This window comes from Cucurbita moschata, unplaced genomic scaffold, assembly GCF_002738365.1.
Source record: "Cucurbita moschata cultivar Rifu unplaced genomic scaffold, Cmos_1.0 Cmo_Scf00038, whole genome shotgun sequence".
Classification (NCBI taxonomy): domain Eukaryota; kingdom Viridiplantae; phylum Streptophyta; class Magnoliopsida; order Cucurbitales; family Cucurbitaceae; genus Cucurbita; species Cucurbita moschata.
The window spans coordinates 638,496-653,915 of record NW_019268554.1 but is presented as its reverse complement, the minus strand read 5'-3'; the positions used below and the strand labels follow the sequence as shown (position 1 = coordinate 653,915).

General features: G+C 37.6%; 2 protein-coding genes across 2 annotated transcripts; one reads left to right on the top strand and one right to left on the bottom strand.

The window, feature by feature from the left end:
* Positions 1-530: 530 nt before the first annotated feature.
* On the top strand, positions 531-8,150 carry LOC111432304 (E3 ubiquitin-protein ligase RNFT1-like). The gene is made up of 9 exons (XM_023069125.1): positions 531-1,026; positions 1,188-1,822; positions 3,051-3,127; positions 5,336-5,504; positions 5,615-5,703; positions 5,884-6,048; positions 6,168-6,245; positions 7,070-7,173; positions 7,546-8,150. The coding sequence occupies exons 2-9, from the start codon at positions 1,207-1,209 to the stop codon at positions 7,649-7,651; spliced, it is 1,404 nt and encodes a 467-aa protein (XP_022924893.1). The 5' UTR covers positions 531-1,026; positions 1,188-1,206; the 3' UTR covers positions 7,652-8,150.
* Positions 8,151-8,528: 378 nt separating this feature from the next.
* Positions 8,529-12,945, bottom strand: LOC111432306. Its single transcript, XM_023069130.1, has 6 exons — positions 12,518-12,945; positions 11,856-12,011; positions 10,399-10,500; positions 9,619-9,813; positions 9,140-9,304; positions 8,529-9,047 (listed from the first exon to the last, which is right to left on the bottom strand). The coding sequence occupies exons 1-6, from the start codon at positions 12,740-12,742 to the stop codon at positions 8,667-8,669; spliced, it is 1,224 nt and encodes a 407-aa protein (XP_022924898.1). The 5' UTR covers positions 12,743-12,945; the 3' UTR covers positions 8,529-8,666.
* Between the last annotated feature and the right edge of the window lie 2,475 nt (positions 12,946-15,420).

The window sequence follows — 15,420 nt, the reverse complement described above, 5'->3', positions numbered from 1 at the left end:
CAGCCCTCAAATAAAGTTTAAAAGGTAAAAGTGAGATTAAATTAATAAAAACATCCCTAAACTTTATATTTTATTTTTATTACAAAATATCCCTAAGCTCTAAAAAAAAAAAAAAAATTAAATATATGTATAAATAAAGTAGTAGAAAACATCCTCCTTTTCGAGGAACAACCTTTGTGTGTCTCGTGTCTACCCTTTCGAGGAACAGCCTCCTCACTGGCACATAGTTCGGTGTTTGGCTCTAATACTATTTGTAACGGCCCAGATCCACTGCTAGTAGATATTGTATTTTTTGAGCTTTCTCTTTCGAACTTCCCCTCGAGGCTTTAAAATGCATCTACTAGGAGAAGATTTTCACGCCCTTCTAAATGGTATTTTGTTCTCCTCCCCAAGCTCGACATCTCTTGGATTATCTCACAAATTGAAAATTTCATACATTTGTAATTAAAAAAAAAAATCCATTAGATTAAATTGGACCAACCAACATGTGTTGTTCATATCGATCAAAGCTGCTCAAATCGATAATTTCATAATCATTTTTCCATTCCATAAGATTTTTCTGGCTAGTTTTCCATGTACGATTGTCAATATCAAAGCGAGTGTAATAGAAATAAAGGTGTCAAATTCAAGCGTGTCTGAAATTGCGATCAAGATATCCATTATGTTTGCGACAGATACCTGACCTTTCTCCCCTTTCTATCTTCTTCCCTCTCTCTCGTCCTTCATACGCCTTCAATTTCCGCCATTTTTGCATTTCATCATCGCCATCGAAACCCCATCAAACCCTTTTCATCCATTTATCTAATCAAACCCTACCCCTCTCCCCTTCTTTCGGTGATTCGCCGATTTCTTTGACCTTTCAATCCGATCATCGCGACCCAGTTGCTGGATTTGCTGATTGAGTATTGTTTTTGAGTTCTTGTTTGTTGCTTGAACTACTGTGGATTGGATTTTCTTATCTGGGTTGTCGCCATGTCGTGATTTTCTTTATCAGAGATCCTCCACGGAGTCTCGTTTGCGGAGAAGGTAATTGAATTTTGTTTGTTTTACTGATTCTTTTTCATTTTTGATTGTTTTCTTGCTCTTTTTCTGTATGTTTAACTTAGAAATTTGTTGTCATTCTTTATGTTATGGTCAAAATCTTTGTCTGTTGTTGCAATGGTTGTGATGGATATCATGGCGATTAGGGTTAGGCCATTCACCCGAATGGAAGCGTCTGGTAGCGACCCCGATTCTCATAGAACTGCTTCCACCAGTGGTAGTTCAAGAAGGTTTGGAATGTTAGCTGCCTCTAATATGATTCAGGCTCCGCTTTCCGCTCTGTTAGAGTATTCGGGTCTTCTTCGTGGCCGACCTAGTCATCAAGAATCCGAAGCATTGATAAGTGCACGATTACCTTCGGGATTGCGGGACCATCTTCGTAGTCAGATTGAAGAATCTTCTGGTGTCACTAACGACGGAGAGGTTTCGATTAGGATAATTGGAGCAGGGGAACAAGAACATGTTAGGGACAGTGCTGGACTAGTAGTTGGGCAAGTGAGGGAGGTCGGCGGTCAGAATTCAGCATCTTTGCAATCTGTTTCGGGGTTGGCATCATCAGAGTTTAGCCAGGGAGATGCTGCTACTGGACGAGGTGTGATAGAGGGTATTCCTCAACCGGTTAACGAAGGTCCTGATGGAGATGCATCGGAGGCAGCTGGGGGAAATAGCAGGGATTCTTCTTACCAAAGGTACGATATTCAACAGGCTGCCCGGGGGATTGAGCAGATTCTTCCATTTAGTTTTCTTCTACTGGTAGTCTTCATTCGACAGCATTTGCAAGGTACCTGCCTCGACTTTTATCAAGATTTTAACGTTATTTTAAATTTTTATTGATGTGGCTGAATTATGGACAAGCAGACAGAAAGATTTGGACAATCTTTAACTCACTGTTTAGCTATGTTTTTTATTTTGTTCTTCTTTTCCGTCCTTGACGATTGAACGAACTTCTTAAGTTACAGAGAGTAAATAGTTAATATGAATCTTACATGCATATTTTCGAAGAAAACTTGGCTTAAAAACGGAAATTTATGTAGAACCCTTTTTTAAGTATTTGGAAAGTTATTCCAAACAATCCCGTACACGTGTTTGCTTGTTTATTATATTATATTGTATGTAAAAGCCCAAGCCCACCATTAGTAGATATTGTCCTCATTGGGCTTTCCCTTTCGAGCTTCTCCTCAAGGTTTTTAAAACGCATCTACTAGAGAGAGGTTTCTACACTCTTATAAAGAATATTTTGTTTTCCTCCCCAACCGATGTGGTATCTCACAATCCACCACCCCCCCTTCGAGGCCCAACGTTCTTGCTGGCACACCGTCTCGTATCCACCCCCTTGTGGCTCAGCCTCCTCGCTGGCACATTGTCCGGTGTCTGGCTCTTATACCATTCGTAACAGCCCAAACCTACCGTTAGCGGACATTGCCCTCTTTGAGCTTTCCCTTTCAGGCTTCCTCTCAAGGTTTTTAAAATACGTCTTCATTTCTATATTGAGAATGCGACCAAGATCACTAATCAAGCAGTAGCATCCCGACCAGGATCAACCCGGGAGAAGTCACTAAATCTTTTTTAGCGCCTGAATCTTATAAAGGACAAAAATCAGTCGTACAGCAGGGAGAGGTTTCTACACCCTTATAAAGAATGTTTCGTTCTTCTCCCCAACTGATGTGGGATCTCAAATTGTAACGCGCATTAATCAAAGCATGTAATTTTTTTAGAAAACTTGATAAGATACCTCAACTTCTCAATTTTTTTCCGAAGATTTACTTATGTCTATATACTTTAGATGAAGAACAATGACAACATGAAAGACAGAAAATTGTTAATTGAATTTTGAATTCAAAATGAAAGGAAGGAAAAGAAGTGAAATAAAATGTTTTTCTTCTTTAATCAGTGTTTGAGAAGGAACTAAAAAAGAAACCTAAGACATTATTGGTTATAAGTAGCTTGTGCATATGAAAATATTTAATGACAATTTGGTTTTGATACTTGCCTCCTCAACTTACTTGCAGGCTTCTTTGTGACAATTTGGATTGCTGCTTTCATGTACAAGTCTAATGATATATTGCGAAAACAAACAGCTTTGAAGGTGTGTTATGATATATTTGAATGTTCTATATAGTCTTTTTCCTTTTTTTTGGGGGGGCGGGGGGAGGAGCTTTAGAAGAAATGATTAAAAATAGATATGTGCACGAATGAGACTTACATTGGCTAATTCCCAAGAAGCTAATGGCTAGTAAAGTGGGGCGTTACTGACCGATTAGTCTAGTCTCCTCTCTCGATAAAGTGATTTCCAAAGTGATAGCTAAAAGATTGAAAAAGCTCCTCCCTTCGATAATTGGCTACTCTTAAGCAGCTTGTGTTGAAGGGAGGCAAATTCTAGATGTTGTTTTTTTTGGCTTCCGAGACAATGGGAGAGAGCATTGCTAAAAGGAGAAAAGGTGTCTCCTGAAGCTTTATTACGAGAAAGCCTATGATATTGATTGGGAGTACTTTAGGGCTTCAGCTCTAGATGGAGGAGTTGGATTAAGGGATGACTCTCCACGATAATTTTTCTGATCGTTATTAATGGCAGACCCTAGGGAAAGATTATAACTAAAAGAGGCTTACGACAATGGGAACCCGTCTCCCCATTTCTCTTCACCTTGAAGTGGGGGAGGCTGTTAGTAGATTGGTTCACTATTATTGTGAAAGGAGGATTTTGAAGGGTATTATTGTGAGTAAGGAAAGCGTGATGGTTACTCGCTGCTATGTGCGGATTTTGAAGGGTATTAATGTGGCAAACCCTACGGTACAATGCTCGGGTTTTGTGTTGAATATCTCTAAAACTGCTCTTGTTGGGTTAAATGTTCCAGATCATTGACTTACAGATTTTGCTTCCAGGATTGGCTGTAAAATGGAATCAACCACAAGGCCCTTTGTTTCTGGGATCATTTGATAGAGAAGTTCAACTCAAGTTTGATTAATGGAAATCTTTCCCCATCTTAAAATGGCGGTATTTGACGTTGGCTCATTCTGTTTTCAGTAACCTCATGGTGTATTACTTCTTGCTTTTAAAACTTCTATTAAATCTGCTTCTATTAAGTTTTTAGATTCTTCCTCTTTGTTACATGTTCCTATTGACGCCCTTTGGAAAAACGATGCCCCCAAGAAGGTTAAGGTGAATTGAGCTATTTCTCCAAAAGAAATGTGTGAATTGGGCTATTTCTCCTAGTATTTGCTTTGCGTGTTCTGAAAATTAAGAAACCTTAAGTCATTTGCTCCTTCACTATACGTTTGTATCTCTGACTTGGCATCGGTTGTTCAAGGAGTTTAACCTATCCTTTTGTTTACCTAACGAAGTCGATGATTGGCTTATTTAGGCTTTGGGAGGTGGAAATTTGAGGAAAAGAGGTAAAGTGTTGTGGAGTACTGTAACAGCCCAAGTCCACCGTTAACAGATGTTGTCTTCTTTGGGCTTTTCCTTTCGGGCTTCCCCTCAAGGTTTTTTAAAACGCGTCTGCTAAGGAGAGGTTTCCACCCCCTATAAAAAATACTTTGTTCTCCTCCCCAACCAATGTGGGATCTTACAAGTACAGTGGCTCGAGCTTTGTTGTGATGTTTATGGCTTGAAAGAAGTCATCATCTCTTTGAAGATGCTGCCTCCTCTTTTGGAGTAATTTGCATTCTCTAGCTTCTTGGTGGTGCACGGAGAATAGAACTCTACTAGAACATTTGGAAGGGTCCAATACCGAACGATACAGCAGATACTTAGCTCAAAACAACTCCTTGGATTGTCCCCTTTCCAAATTGCTGCACCCTTTGTAGAAATAGTAGTGAATCTATGCTGCATTGGTTCATATCTTGTCAGTATACCCGACTTTTTTTGGAGAAAGTCCTCAAGTCTTTCCATTTAAGTCTCTCACCTTCCCCAGAAATATGACCACCATACTGGAATCCTTGATAATGGGGCACCCACTTTACTCACTAAAGGAAAGGCTGTTATGTGGGTATATATCATCAAATCCATTCTTTGGTCTATTTTGCTTGGAGGAATCACCGCGTCTTTGAAGATAGGGCCTAAGATTTCATTTCCATCTTTGATCACTTGATATATATTGTTCTCCCTTGGTGTTCTCTCCATGTGATTTTAGTCTCCTTATTCTGTTGGGTAACATCTAGGAGATCACTATATATAGGGCGGTGACGAAACGTATTGGATATCTTTCTGTGGAATGGCACCAACCTTGCCGTTATGTTACTGATGTCTTTTTCTTTATTACAGATTTTTAATCATAGGATTTGTTGATTCCTGCAGGGAGAGAGGAAGATCTCTGTTTTGGTTGCCATTTCTCTTGCATTCACTTTCCATATTATTGGTGTGTACTGGTGGTATCAGAAGGACGATCTCTTATATCCGTTGATCATGCTTCCTCCCCGAGCAATACCTCCTTTTTGGCATGCTATTTTCATCATCATGGTGAATGGTAATCTTCTGCTCTAAATGCACAATGCTTGCTTCTCGGTATCATATGCACGTTGCATTGGCTCGTGTAACTGGTTTAGTGAATTGTATGCTTTTGTTTTGGTTTCGCAGACACTTTGGTCCGTCAAGCAGGGATGGTGGTCAAGTGTGTTTTATTGATGTATTACAAGAACAGTCGAGGCCGCAATTATCGTAAACAGGTGAGGTAATATAGAAGTGGACTCTTGTTTGTTCATTAAGCTCCTTTATTTATACGAAAAGTGGATCTATGCTACAATGTCATCCTTTAATTAAACTCTTTATTGATTTCTCTTCACAATTTTTTGTTTTCTAGTGAACAAAGTGGTCACTATTAACATTTATTTACACATCATCTTCAGGGACAAATGCTAACTTTAGTCGAATATCTGCTTCTACTGTACCGTGCATTGTTGCCTACTCCCGTCTGGTATCGTTTCTTTTTGAACAAAGAGTACGGAAGTTTATTTTCGTCACTATTGACAGGACTGTACTTAACTTTCAAACTCACATCTGTTGTTGAAAAGGTGTGTTTTCTACTATTTTGATTTTTCGACTCTTTACTATTATACCGAGCATTTTGTTGCTCGATGGTCTCAGTCTCTAATGTCTGTTATCTCCTGTTTCTTTCTGATGTGGATTTCAGGTGCAATCCTTCTTTGCTGCTTTGAAAGCATTGTCGCGTAAAGAGGTGCATTATGGGGCCTATGCAACATCGGAGCAGGTAATTAACCAAACGTTCTCTCCGTTGTATTTTTTTTTCTTTGGGTATCTGTAAATTTACAAAAACAATGCAATCTATGGTCACAAAAGACTTTCCCAATTGATCTAAGAGGTTAGACAATTTACTCCACGAAAACACTACAAAGGGGGCCTCTTTGTCTATAAAGTGTGAGATCTCACATCAGTTGGAGAGGAGAATGAAACATTCTTTATAAGGGTGTGGAAACCTCTCCTTAGTAGATGCGTTTTAAAACCTTGAGGGGAAGCCTGGAAGGAAAACTTCAAAGAAGACAATATCTGCCAGCGGTGGGTTTGGGCTGTTACAAATGGTATAAGAGCCAGACACCGAGCGGTGTGCTTGCGAGAATGTTGGGCCCCCAAGGAGGGTGGATTGTGAGATCCCATATCGGTTGGAGAGGAGAACAAAGCATTCCTTTTAAGGGTGTGGAAACCTCTTCCTAGTAGATGTGTCTTAAAACCTTGAAGGCAAGCTTGAAGGGGAAAACCCAAAGAGGACAATATCTGCTAGCGGTGGGCTTGGGCTGGGCTGGGCTGTTACATAAAGACTCTTTGATTTCTTTCCTTCCAAAGGCCCCACCTCTCATTCTCTCTGTTATCTTTACCCGACTACTCTGTATCTGCTATCGACTTCGATGGAGTAGTTGGAGCGCTGTATTTGTAATGTTTTGGGCTTTTTTTTTCAATCTATAATCTCTAGGGGTCCGAGTTATTGGTTGCTGGCGATGTATTTGTAAGTTTTGATAAAAGTGGAACGGAGAGAGCGAAATTTGGTAGAGATCTTACTCGAACATTTGTGAAATGCAGGTCAGTGCAGCTGGTGATTTGTGTGCTATTTGCCAAGAGAAGATGCATGCTCCTATCTTACTCCGATGTAAACACATATTTTGTGAAGATTGTGTATCAGAGTGGTAAGTTTATCACATACAATCTGTGCTCTGCATACATAATAATAAATTTGTGTGCATTAACTAAAAGGATATGATTTCGATTTCAGTAACCCGGCAGTACTATTTGTTTCTTCATTTTATGGTGTCGAGCCTTTTAAGTTCGACCGTGTTGAGTGTTTAATAGTCACGTGTCATAGTTATTTTGAGCATAGGTCAGTAGATAAGTTATTCATCTACTTCTATATGGTTGAAAGTTCGAGACGAAGGGTTATATCATAATACACAAACTCACTATAGTCTTGTTCTTTGATTGGTGTTGTGTGACTTAACTTCTGGCGTTAAACTTATGGTTCATTCGGACATGAATATCGGACTGGATGGTGCTGTGTGCAGGTTCGAGCGGGAACGGACATGTCCATTGTGTAGGGCTTTGGTTAAGCCTGCGGATCTCAGGTCATTTGGGGATGGATCAACAAGTCTGTTTTTCCAGGTTTTCTAAGGCATTTGCTTCTGGTTTGAAGAGAGCTAAAGCCAGCCATAGCATTTTTACCTACACACAATGTACATCTAACTAATACTGTGTAGCTGCTGCCCTGGAGAGAGCGAAACCATCACTGCTTGCTGCTGCTCACAAGGTGTACTCGGAAAGGCGACCATAATGGTAGTCCTTTTTGTGCTACAGAGGAGGACGATCGACGTTCGACGTTCGAGAGGCGGAGGCGGAGGTGGATGAGTTTAAACATATATGTATATATATGCAAATTTGTATGAATTGGTTGGGAGTTGTGTGAAAATTTGATAGCATAGGCAGTTGATGTGTTGATTTACAATATGAGTCAAAATGCATAGAATGACAATCTTTTGGAGTGTTAGAAAGTGTTAAAATACCCATACAGAATCTGATCGTTTTTTGGCCCTTCACTTTGCTTGTGGATTTGAAGAAAATGAAAGAAACTACTCGATGTAATTGACCTCTACTCTCGATTATGAGGTTAAAAGTTTGCATATTTTCATTAAGATTGTGAATAATTAATTTTAATTTTATAGTTTAAATAAGTAAATGTTTAGCAACAAATATTTTAGCTTTTCTTTCAGTAAATTGTATCTTACGTGTATGTCAACTCGTGCATACTTAGTTGTTAGTTAGGTCTAGTCGTTTGTGCCTAAAGGTCAGTGAACTTTGAAAAGCTTAGGGATAAGATTGAAATTAAAAACAGAATGAATTGATATTATTATTATTATGATAAACTTTGCAACAATTCACCTGGCATTGGCATACTCTACAATTCTCACTTGTTAATTTTAGTAGCAAAAAAATGGTCAATAAAAGAAAAAAGAAGAAAAAATGAAACCACCACCACCAACTCTGCCTTGTTGCCGCAATGCAATAGTTCTTGTATGATTTCACCCCACTCCTCATCAACAAAGAATAAAGATAATGGAACAAAAAGAATCAAACTTTTTTTTCACAGATTATTAGTTCAAAGAATAGTAGGCAATCTCCTTACGAAGATTTAGAAAGGCTCATGGAGGCTTTTTTCTGTATCTTCTTCCTCAGAAACTGTTGTGGGAGTTGGCTCTTCTCCATCACTGTCTTCCTTTGGAACATCTTCCATGGCTGCTGCTAGTGGACTCACAGAGAGAAATGAAGGTGAGGTTGGAGAGTTCGGGGAAACCGAACTAAAAAGCATCTTGGTGATGGTCCCTGGAGAGGTGGACATGGGATACACTTCTGTAACTTCTTCCATTCCTTCATCTAAGTAAACCACGTTCTGCATGGTCAGTTGGTGGTACTCTACAATTTCCCTTAAGAAACGGTTCTCCCGAGCATATATTGAATTCCCATGCGCCAAACGAGCCTTCTCAGCCAAAAGAGTCTCCAGTTGAAGCCGAATCTGGTGTTAGAATTTAGAGACAGTTTATCCTTTGAAGGATCCAAAGGGTCAACTCTTAGATATCCAGTTTGCAAAAATAAAAAACAACATACCAAGTCATCATCTGCACGATTGTCTCCCTTCTCGCGGTTTTCCCTCAGTATTTTGTTTTCTTCCTCTAATTGTGCACATCTTTCTTTAGCAAAAGCCAGATCTGCTTTAGTGGTTTTCAGCTCCCGAAGTAATACTTTGGCTTTGGCTGCTGTCGCCATCGCCACCTACAGTTCAAGACAAGTGGTTCACATCAAGGTATTTTTCTTTTATACAAAAGTTCGATCACGTAAAACTACTCAGAAGATGGTTCATATCAGATTGTAATTGACGATATTTACATTGAAAATTTAACGCTAGGAAACATTCAATTCCTTTTGCAGAATTAGAATCAGAAAACTTGGTTCATATCAGGCTTCTTACTTTGTCAGAATAAACTTAGCTAAGATAATGACTCAAATCCAAACAACTTGACTTTAATTCGAGAGAGAAAACGTCGATAGTAGCATTACAATACATAATTACAAAGTTGGCACCTTACGTCTCGAGATGCCTTCAGTTGAGTTTCATGATGAGTTTGCATCTGTGGTTCGAGAGAACGCATATTCGATTTCTGCCATGGACTGTTCAAAGCTGGATATAATCCTTCAGAATTGTTGCTCTTTCTCCTAATATGCAGTTTGCCAGTTTCTTGAATGATGTCTACAGTCTTAGTTTCCATAATTGAGCGACCTTCCTGCAAACAAGAAGATATGTTGAAAATGGTGAGATCAAAGCTAATTTAGAATATCCGTCCACTAAGAAAACAAGTCCAAGATACTCTTAAATGAAGTTTCGACTTTGAAACAGGCTCTGCTACAGCTGGAACTGAATGACAATTAAATTTGCTCATATTTCTGCAGTTTTTAGTTTAGTGACGATATGTTTCACAATAGTATATTAGAGTACAGGTTTTTGAATTCAAACTTTTACAATGTCTATGTTCCATTTCATATTACAGTTTGATCTTGTGTTAATTTTAAAATTCAGGAGTGAGAAGAATGTTAAGAAATAAGGATGTTAATAACAGCCTTAAGCTTTTAAATCTTTGAGTCATGGTTATGGATATCCTGATTTATTTCACCATCTTGCAAAGTTAAGTCAGATTGGACTATAATTAATATATTTTCTCAAATATAAAAAGGTTGATCAATCTGAGAAGGGGTCAGCTGATTATCAAATTATTAAGCTACTTTGGATGCAGGAAGAAAACAAGATGTACAAGAATACAATAAAACCAATCAGAGATGTTTTACGTGAGAAGGAGCGTCACTGCTATTACCTCAAGTCGCTTTTCAACTGTGTCCCCACGTTGATTAAGCGAAGTTGTGATTGCAGGATTGTCCGATTTCTTTGAGTTGCAATCAGTAGACTGACATGGCTCCTGAAACCATTTCTCGAGCAGAGTATGAAAATCAGAAAAATAAAGCACTAAGAACAATTGAATTGCATACAAGGTAAATCTCTATGTTGGTACGAGAAGGTTACAAACTGCAAAGAGTTTTATTTTAATCCTTCCTTTTTGAAAATATAGCATGACATTTTAGGTGGAAGGACATTCTAATACATGTTGGATTTTTAATAAAATATATTAGAAGAGTAGTATTCCTACGTAGAAAGCTACAAGAAAGTGATGGACCCTAGCATATGTGCATGGAATTTCAACAAGCTTTATAAGTCCAATGAAGATTGACATATAAATTTGATGGAAGAATGAACTTCGACTTGTAGCAAGTACAAATTAAAGACGTGTTAATGCAATCTAGATTACACAAAACTTTGATGGAAATATCAAGCGGTGGTGCTTCTGAAAAGATAAGCGGTGATGGTGATTTAGTGAAGTCAGTAGTGGCTCTAATAGAGGTTCTAAGGAGTCCAACATGAGTGAAGAAGAATGAGAGGAACTAGTAAATGTTAGTGGTGAATAGAGGTTCTAAGAAGTCCAACATAAATGAGGAAGATTGTGAGGAACTGAATTAGAGACTATATGACATCATCTCTAAGCTAGAGGTGATTGAAGTGAAGATAAAGGATGAGAATAAGGCACTCCCACTTATCTTGTCACTTCTACCTTACGAACACAAAAAATCTATTCAACACTGATAATTAACAACTAGAAAAATAAGAAGAAAGACTTCGTGCAAAAGAAAGGTTGTTGGGAATGCATATCAATCTAGAAACATGAAAAGAATTGTCTTGATAGAGTAGGTTTGTCAAATGGCTCTAGGTTAGATGCTGACATTGTCTCTCTCATTCAAGGAGATGATAACTTCTTTAAAAGAAAGATAGAATCATCCCTACGGTATGTTTGATGATATGATGTTAGTAGTTCCATAGATTTGCACAAAAACGTTGGCTCGACAGTTATACAAAGTGTGTGTTGTGAAAGCTATATCGATAATCGAAGAGATTCCATGTAAGTCAAGCAGGTGGAAGTTGCACAAATTTTAGCATGGTTTATCATGTATCAAAGTAAAAATAAACTAGAAAGTGACATTCATGGCTTTTTCTTTTGGTTTTGGGGACCATAAATTTTACCTTACCTTTTGAGTTATGTGACATAGAAAAATATGGAAGGAATGAAAAAGAAGCAACTGTTTCAAATTTGAGAGACGACACATGCATAAAATTAAAATGTAACATAAAAATCTCTAGCTCCCCTTAGGTATATTAATCATAGTCACAACTATTTGTGCCTGTATCAATTCAATATATCGAAGCCAAATAGTTGGTGCTCACCTGACAATGGGTTGAGCTATCAATGGGGTGGAACCTACTTGTTTCTTCTTCTATGGGTATGTCATCTTCTTCGAGGATGGCCTTAGCTTTCCGAGCTAGTACGCCCCAGAACCCTGATTTCTCACTTTTGAAAGTCAATTTCTCTCCAGCAAAACTCTGGAATTCAATGGATAAATTCAGAAAAAGGATGTTATATGGCAGCAGCTGCAAAAGCGTTTTCGAATGACCAAAAAAAACAACAGAAATTGCAGTAGAGTTCAAACACGGCAATGAACCACAAAGAAATGCCATGATTCTTCCAATTGGTTGGGCAGTTAAACATATAGACAAGAAAAAATCCCGATGAAATTAAATTTGACGTTTAGAATTCACAAGATTTGCCAAAAACCAGAGGAGTTCACGCAAAATCACATGCTCTGAGAAATGAAACCAATAATTTGATGAATCACCTCCTCGGAAGAATTCGGTACTCGAAAAATAATATTGATCTGCAATAACTTAACGCAACAACGGAGAGAAAGCAACAAACACAATCAAATGTGAGATTTCACGGAATTCATCATTTGTAATCCACATCGTCAAGTCAATCAATAGGAACTTAAAAGTGATCGATTCAACATTGCAGAGTTAAATAACAATAACAATAATAACGTGCAGAGCACCTTGGATCGTAAATGGCCAGGGGAAAAAGTGGAGGTACTGCCATAGACAGAGGAATGCGAAGGATCACGAGCAGCAGCAGAAGCTCGGATCGCCTGAGCGGCAAGAGAAGAAGAGGCGGAAGAGGAAGAAGAGATGGAAATGTGATCAATGTCATCGGAAGGATAATGAATCTCCTCTTTGAAAGTAGAAGCCCTCGTAATTCCTTGTCTCCTCCTGTACGCCATTATTGTAATTGTTGTTGTTCTTGTTTACGAATGGTGATCGTCGGAGTTGGAGAACAATGACAAAACGACGCCCACCGCCACCGCGTGCCGCCGCCAGCACCACCGTAATCTCAACTGAAAATGAATGGAATTGGGAGAGAATTCGCAGTTTTGTTAATTCTTTATTTTTTCCTCTTCCTTCTTCCCCCTTCCGCCTATAACTAACTTCCCCTTCTTTCGCTTTTCTTTCATTTTTTTTTTATTTTTTTTTATTTTATAAAATAAATATATTCGATGATTTATTATTATTATTTAATTTTGTGTTTATAATTTATTTATAAATTCAAAAATTTTAAAACTTAATTAATCTATTAAATATAAATTTTATATTTTATATTCAATAGAATCAATCAGGTTAAAAAGATATTTTTTGAAACGACTCGACGTTTTAAGTTGGCTGAGTTGATGACCCGAATGTCCCGTATTAGTTCACAACCCAACCCAACCTTCTACTTTTCGGGTTGATTTGGTTTGTCGGGTTATTTATTTTTTAATTATTTAAAAATAATTAATTATCCGTTATATATATATTATTACCTAAAAATTCATGCAATTCAAATATGAGGTATTCACGAGTCACACTGCATTACTGAAATTTGTTGCAAACGTTAAATATTTTTAATTTTTATAAAAATTTTAAAGTAGGGTTATGTTATAAACTCTATATTTGGGTTAGTCGGGTTGACTCGACTGAAACGCTTTGAACCCACTAACTGAAAAGTTGAAGAAAATAGCGGTTAAAAATTGTGTTTGAAAGAAATGAATTTTATTTATGAAGTTACTTCAAAACCGACATCGTATCTGATGTTATCATATACATAAGATCATATTTGTCATTGTTTTAGTATAAGATGACAGCTCAAAAGTGACATCGTTTCTAATTCAACCTGCAATAAGTTTATTAACATAATTAGAATTTATTAAAAAAAAAATCTATGTTGATAATCATCACATGATACTCGGGTGACGTTTGACGCACGATTTATACCCTTCAACCTGTACCTTGTCGAGCTCTTCTTGTGTAGAACGCTTCTTAGTATTAGAACAAATTTTCAATGACTTGTGGCTCGATTTTGATTTTGCTAATGCAATTGGTTGCTCGTGGCTTCTCACATCTCACAATGAGGCGGGTTGAGTGGGCGTTGACTAGGTTTTCGATCGAATTCCAATGCATGCGACTCACACTATTCAAGGTAGCCTAACCGAGCATTCGTTCGCAAATCACCATTTTTTATTCGTGATTTGACGTTATGGTTCTTCATAGATTCTTTCTCGAGATTCTTTTATCTTGAGTATCTCACTTGTAATGCTATATATTCTTTTTAGTCTTGTATTGTTGGTACACGACACACCGACCCAATCTCGACAAGAAAAGCAAACTTACTACAACTACATCAAAAATCGAGATTTCTGACTTGAGCGATTCCTTTCTTGAAACAAATTCATAGGGGGCAACGTGTAAACGAGAAGATACATATTTCATTGGACAAAAAAGATCAGAGTTTCAAGATGGAGCTCACGTATCATCATCGTCTACCACTCTTAACCACCAAGGACTGTGTTTGTGTCTTGATTTAGGGTTCAAAACCGTGAAAAACAAAGAGAAAAACAACGAAATGCCAATCGGTAAAAGAGACAAACGGGACAAAATTTGGGATTAATCAAAACGACGTCATTTTTATCTTGAGTTTTGATGATAGATTAAAAACGATGTCGTTTTGACAAGTGGTTGGTTTGAGTTCATTCAAAACAATAATGTTTTATACTAACGTACATTGACGGTTAGTATGCTCAACTCCTTTTGATCACGACTTAAAGCTGTCGTGATTTATCCTATCTCGATATATTTTCCTCAAAATAAACGCATTTTCTCCAAACTATCACCATTTAGGACTTCCAAACTATCCCATAACATCTTGATACATTACGGTTTAACTATTGAGCTATACTTAAGTCGGATGATAAACGACCCATTTCGCTGTGACCTTCTCTTGAATTCTTAAAACTTCTGTCGCTCCATCCCCACAAGAGCAAAGAACCCGTTGCTGTCTCGACTGTGCTATCGAAGGCTCTAGGGAAGTCGGAATAGGAAAGCACTCATCTTGGGGTGAGCTTACTACTTAGATGCTTTCAGTAGTTATCCGCTCTGTACCTGGCTACCCACCGTTTACCATGGGCACGATAACTGGTACACCAGAGATGCGTCCTTCCCGGTACTCTCGTACTAGGGAAAGGTGACTAATGTAAATTCAATAGTTTGTTTGAAAATATTCGTGTTAACAAAACTATGTTTAAATTGACCACACTCAATAAATTTCTCGCTATTAATTCTTTTTTATAAAACTTAATTACATATTTAATCCCAAACTTTTTTGTAAAGCGTCTAATAGCCTCCTAAACTTATTTTTATTTTTTCGTTCTTAAATTTTGATTTTTTTATTAAAAAATTCAGGATTAAATTTTTTAATAAATTAAAAATGTTAAAGGGAGATTTTTAAAAATTGAGATAATTAAAACTAAATAATTTCAAATTTTTAGTCATGAACAGTTAGTGGTTGAAACGTGTGGGTGATGAGGCTAAGTGTGGCCCAAAAGACGGACTGAGAATCAATCGGACCCATTTAAACACTTTTTATTTT

What these genes read in the sequence shown, in the direction of transcription:
- LOC111432304 (XM_023069125.1), top strand. Translation starts at nt 1,207, where the DNA reads ATGGAAGCGTCTGGTAGCGACCCCGATTCTCATAGAACTGCTTCCACC. An exon ending in TTTCATCATCATGGTGAATG is followed by an intron (nt 5,505 to 5,614) that starts GTAATCTTCTGC and finishes TTGGTTTCGCAG; the next exon opens with ACACTTTGGTCCGTCAAGCA. An exon ending in TCACATCTGTTGTTGAAAAG is followed by an intron (nt 6,049 to 6,167) that starts GTGTGTTTTCTA and finishes TGTGGATTTCAG; the next exon opens with GTGCAATCCTTCTTTGCTGC.
- LOC111432306 (XM_023069130.1), bottom strand. Translation starts at nt 12,742, where the DNA reads ATGGCGTACAGGAGGAGACAAGGAATTACGAGGGCTTCTACTTTCAAA. An exon ending in ATAGCTCAACCCATTGTCAG is followed by an intron (nt 10,501 to 11,855) that starts GTGAGCACCAAC and finishes AAATGGTTTCAG; the next exon opens with GAGCCATGTCAGTCTACTGA. An exon ending in AACTGAAGGCATCTCGAGAC is followed by an intron (nt 9,305 to 9,618) that starts GTAAGGTGCCAA and finishes CTTGAACTGTAG; the next exon opens with GTGGCGATGGCGACAGCAGC.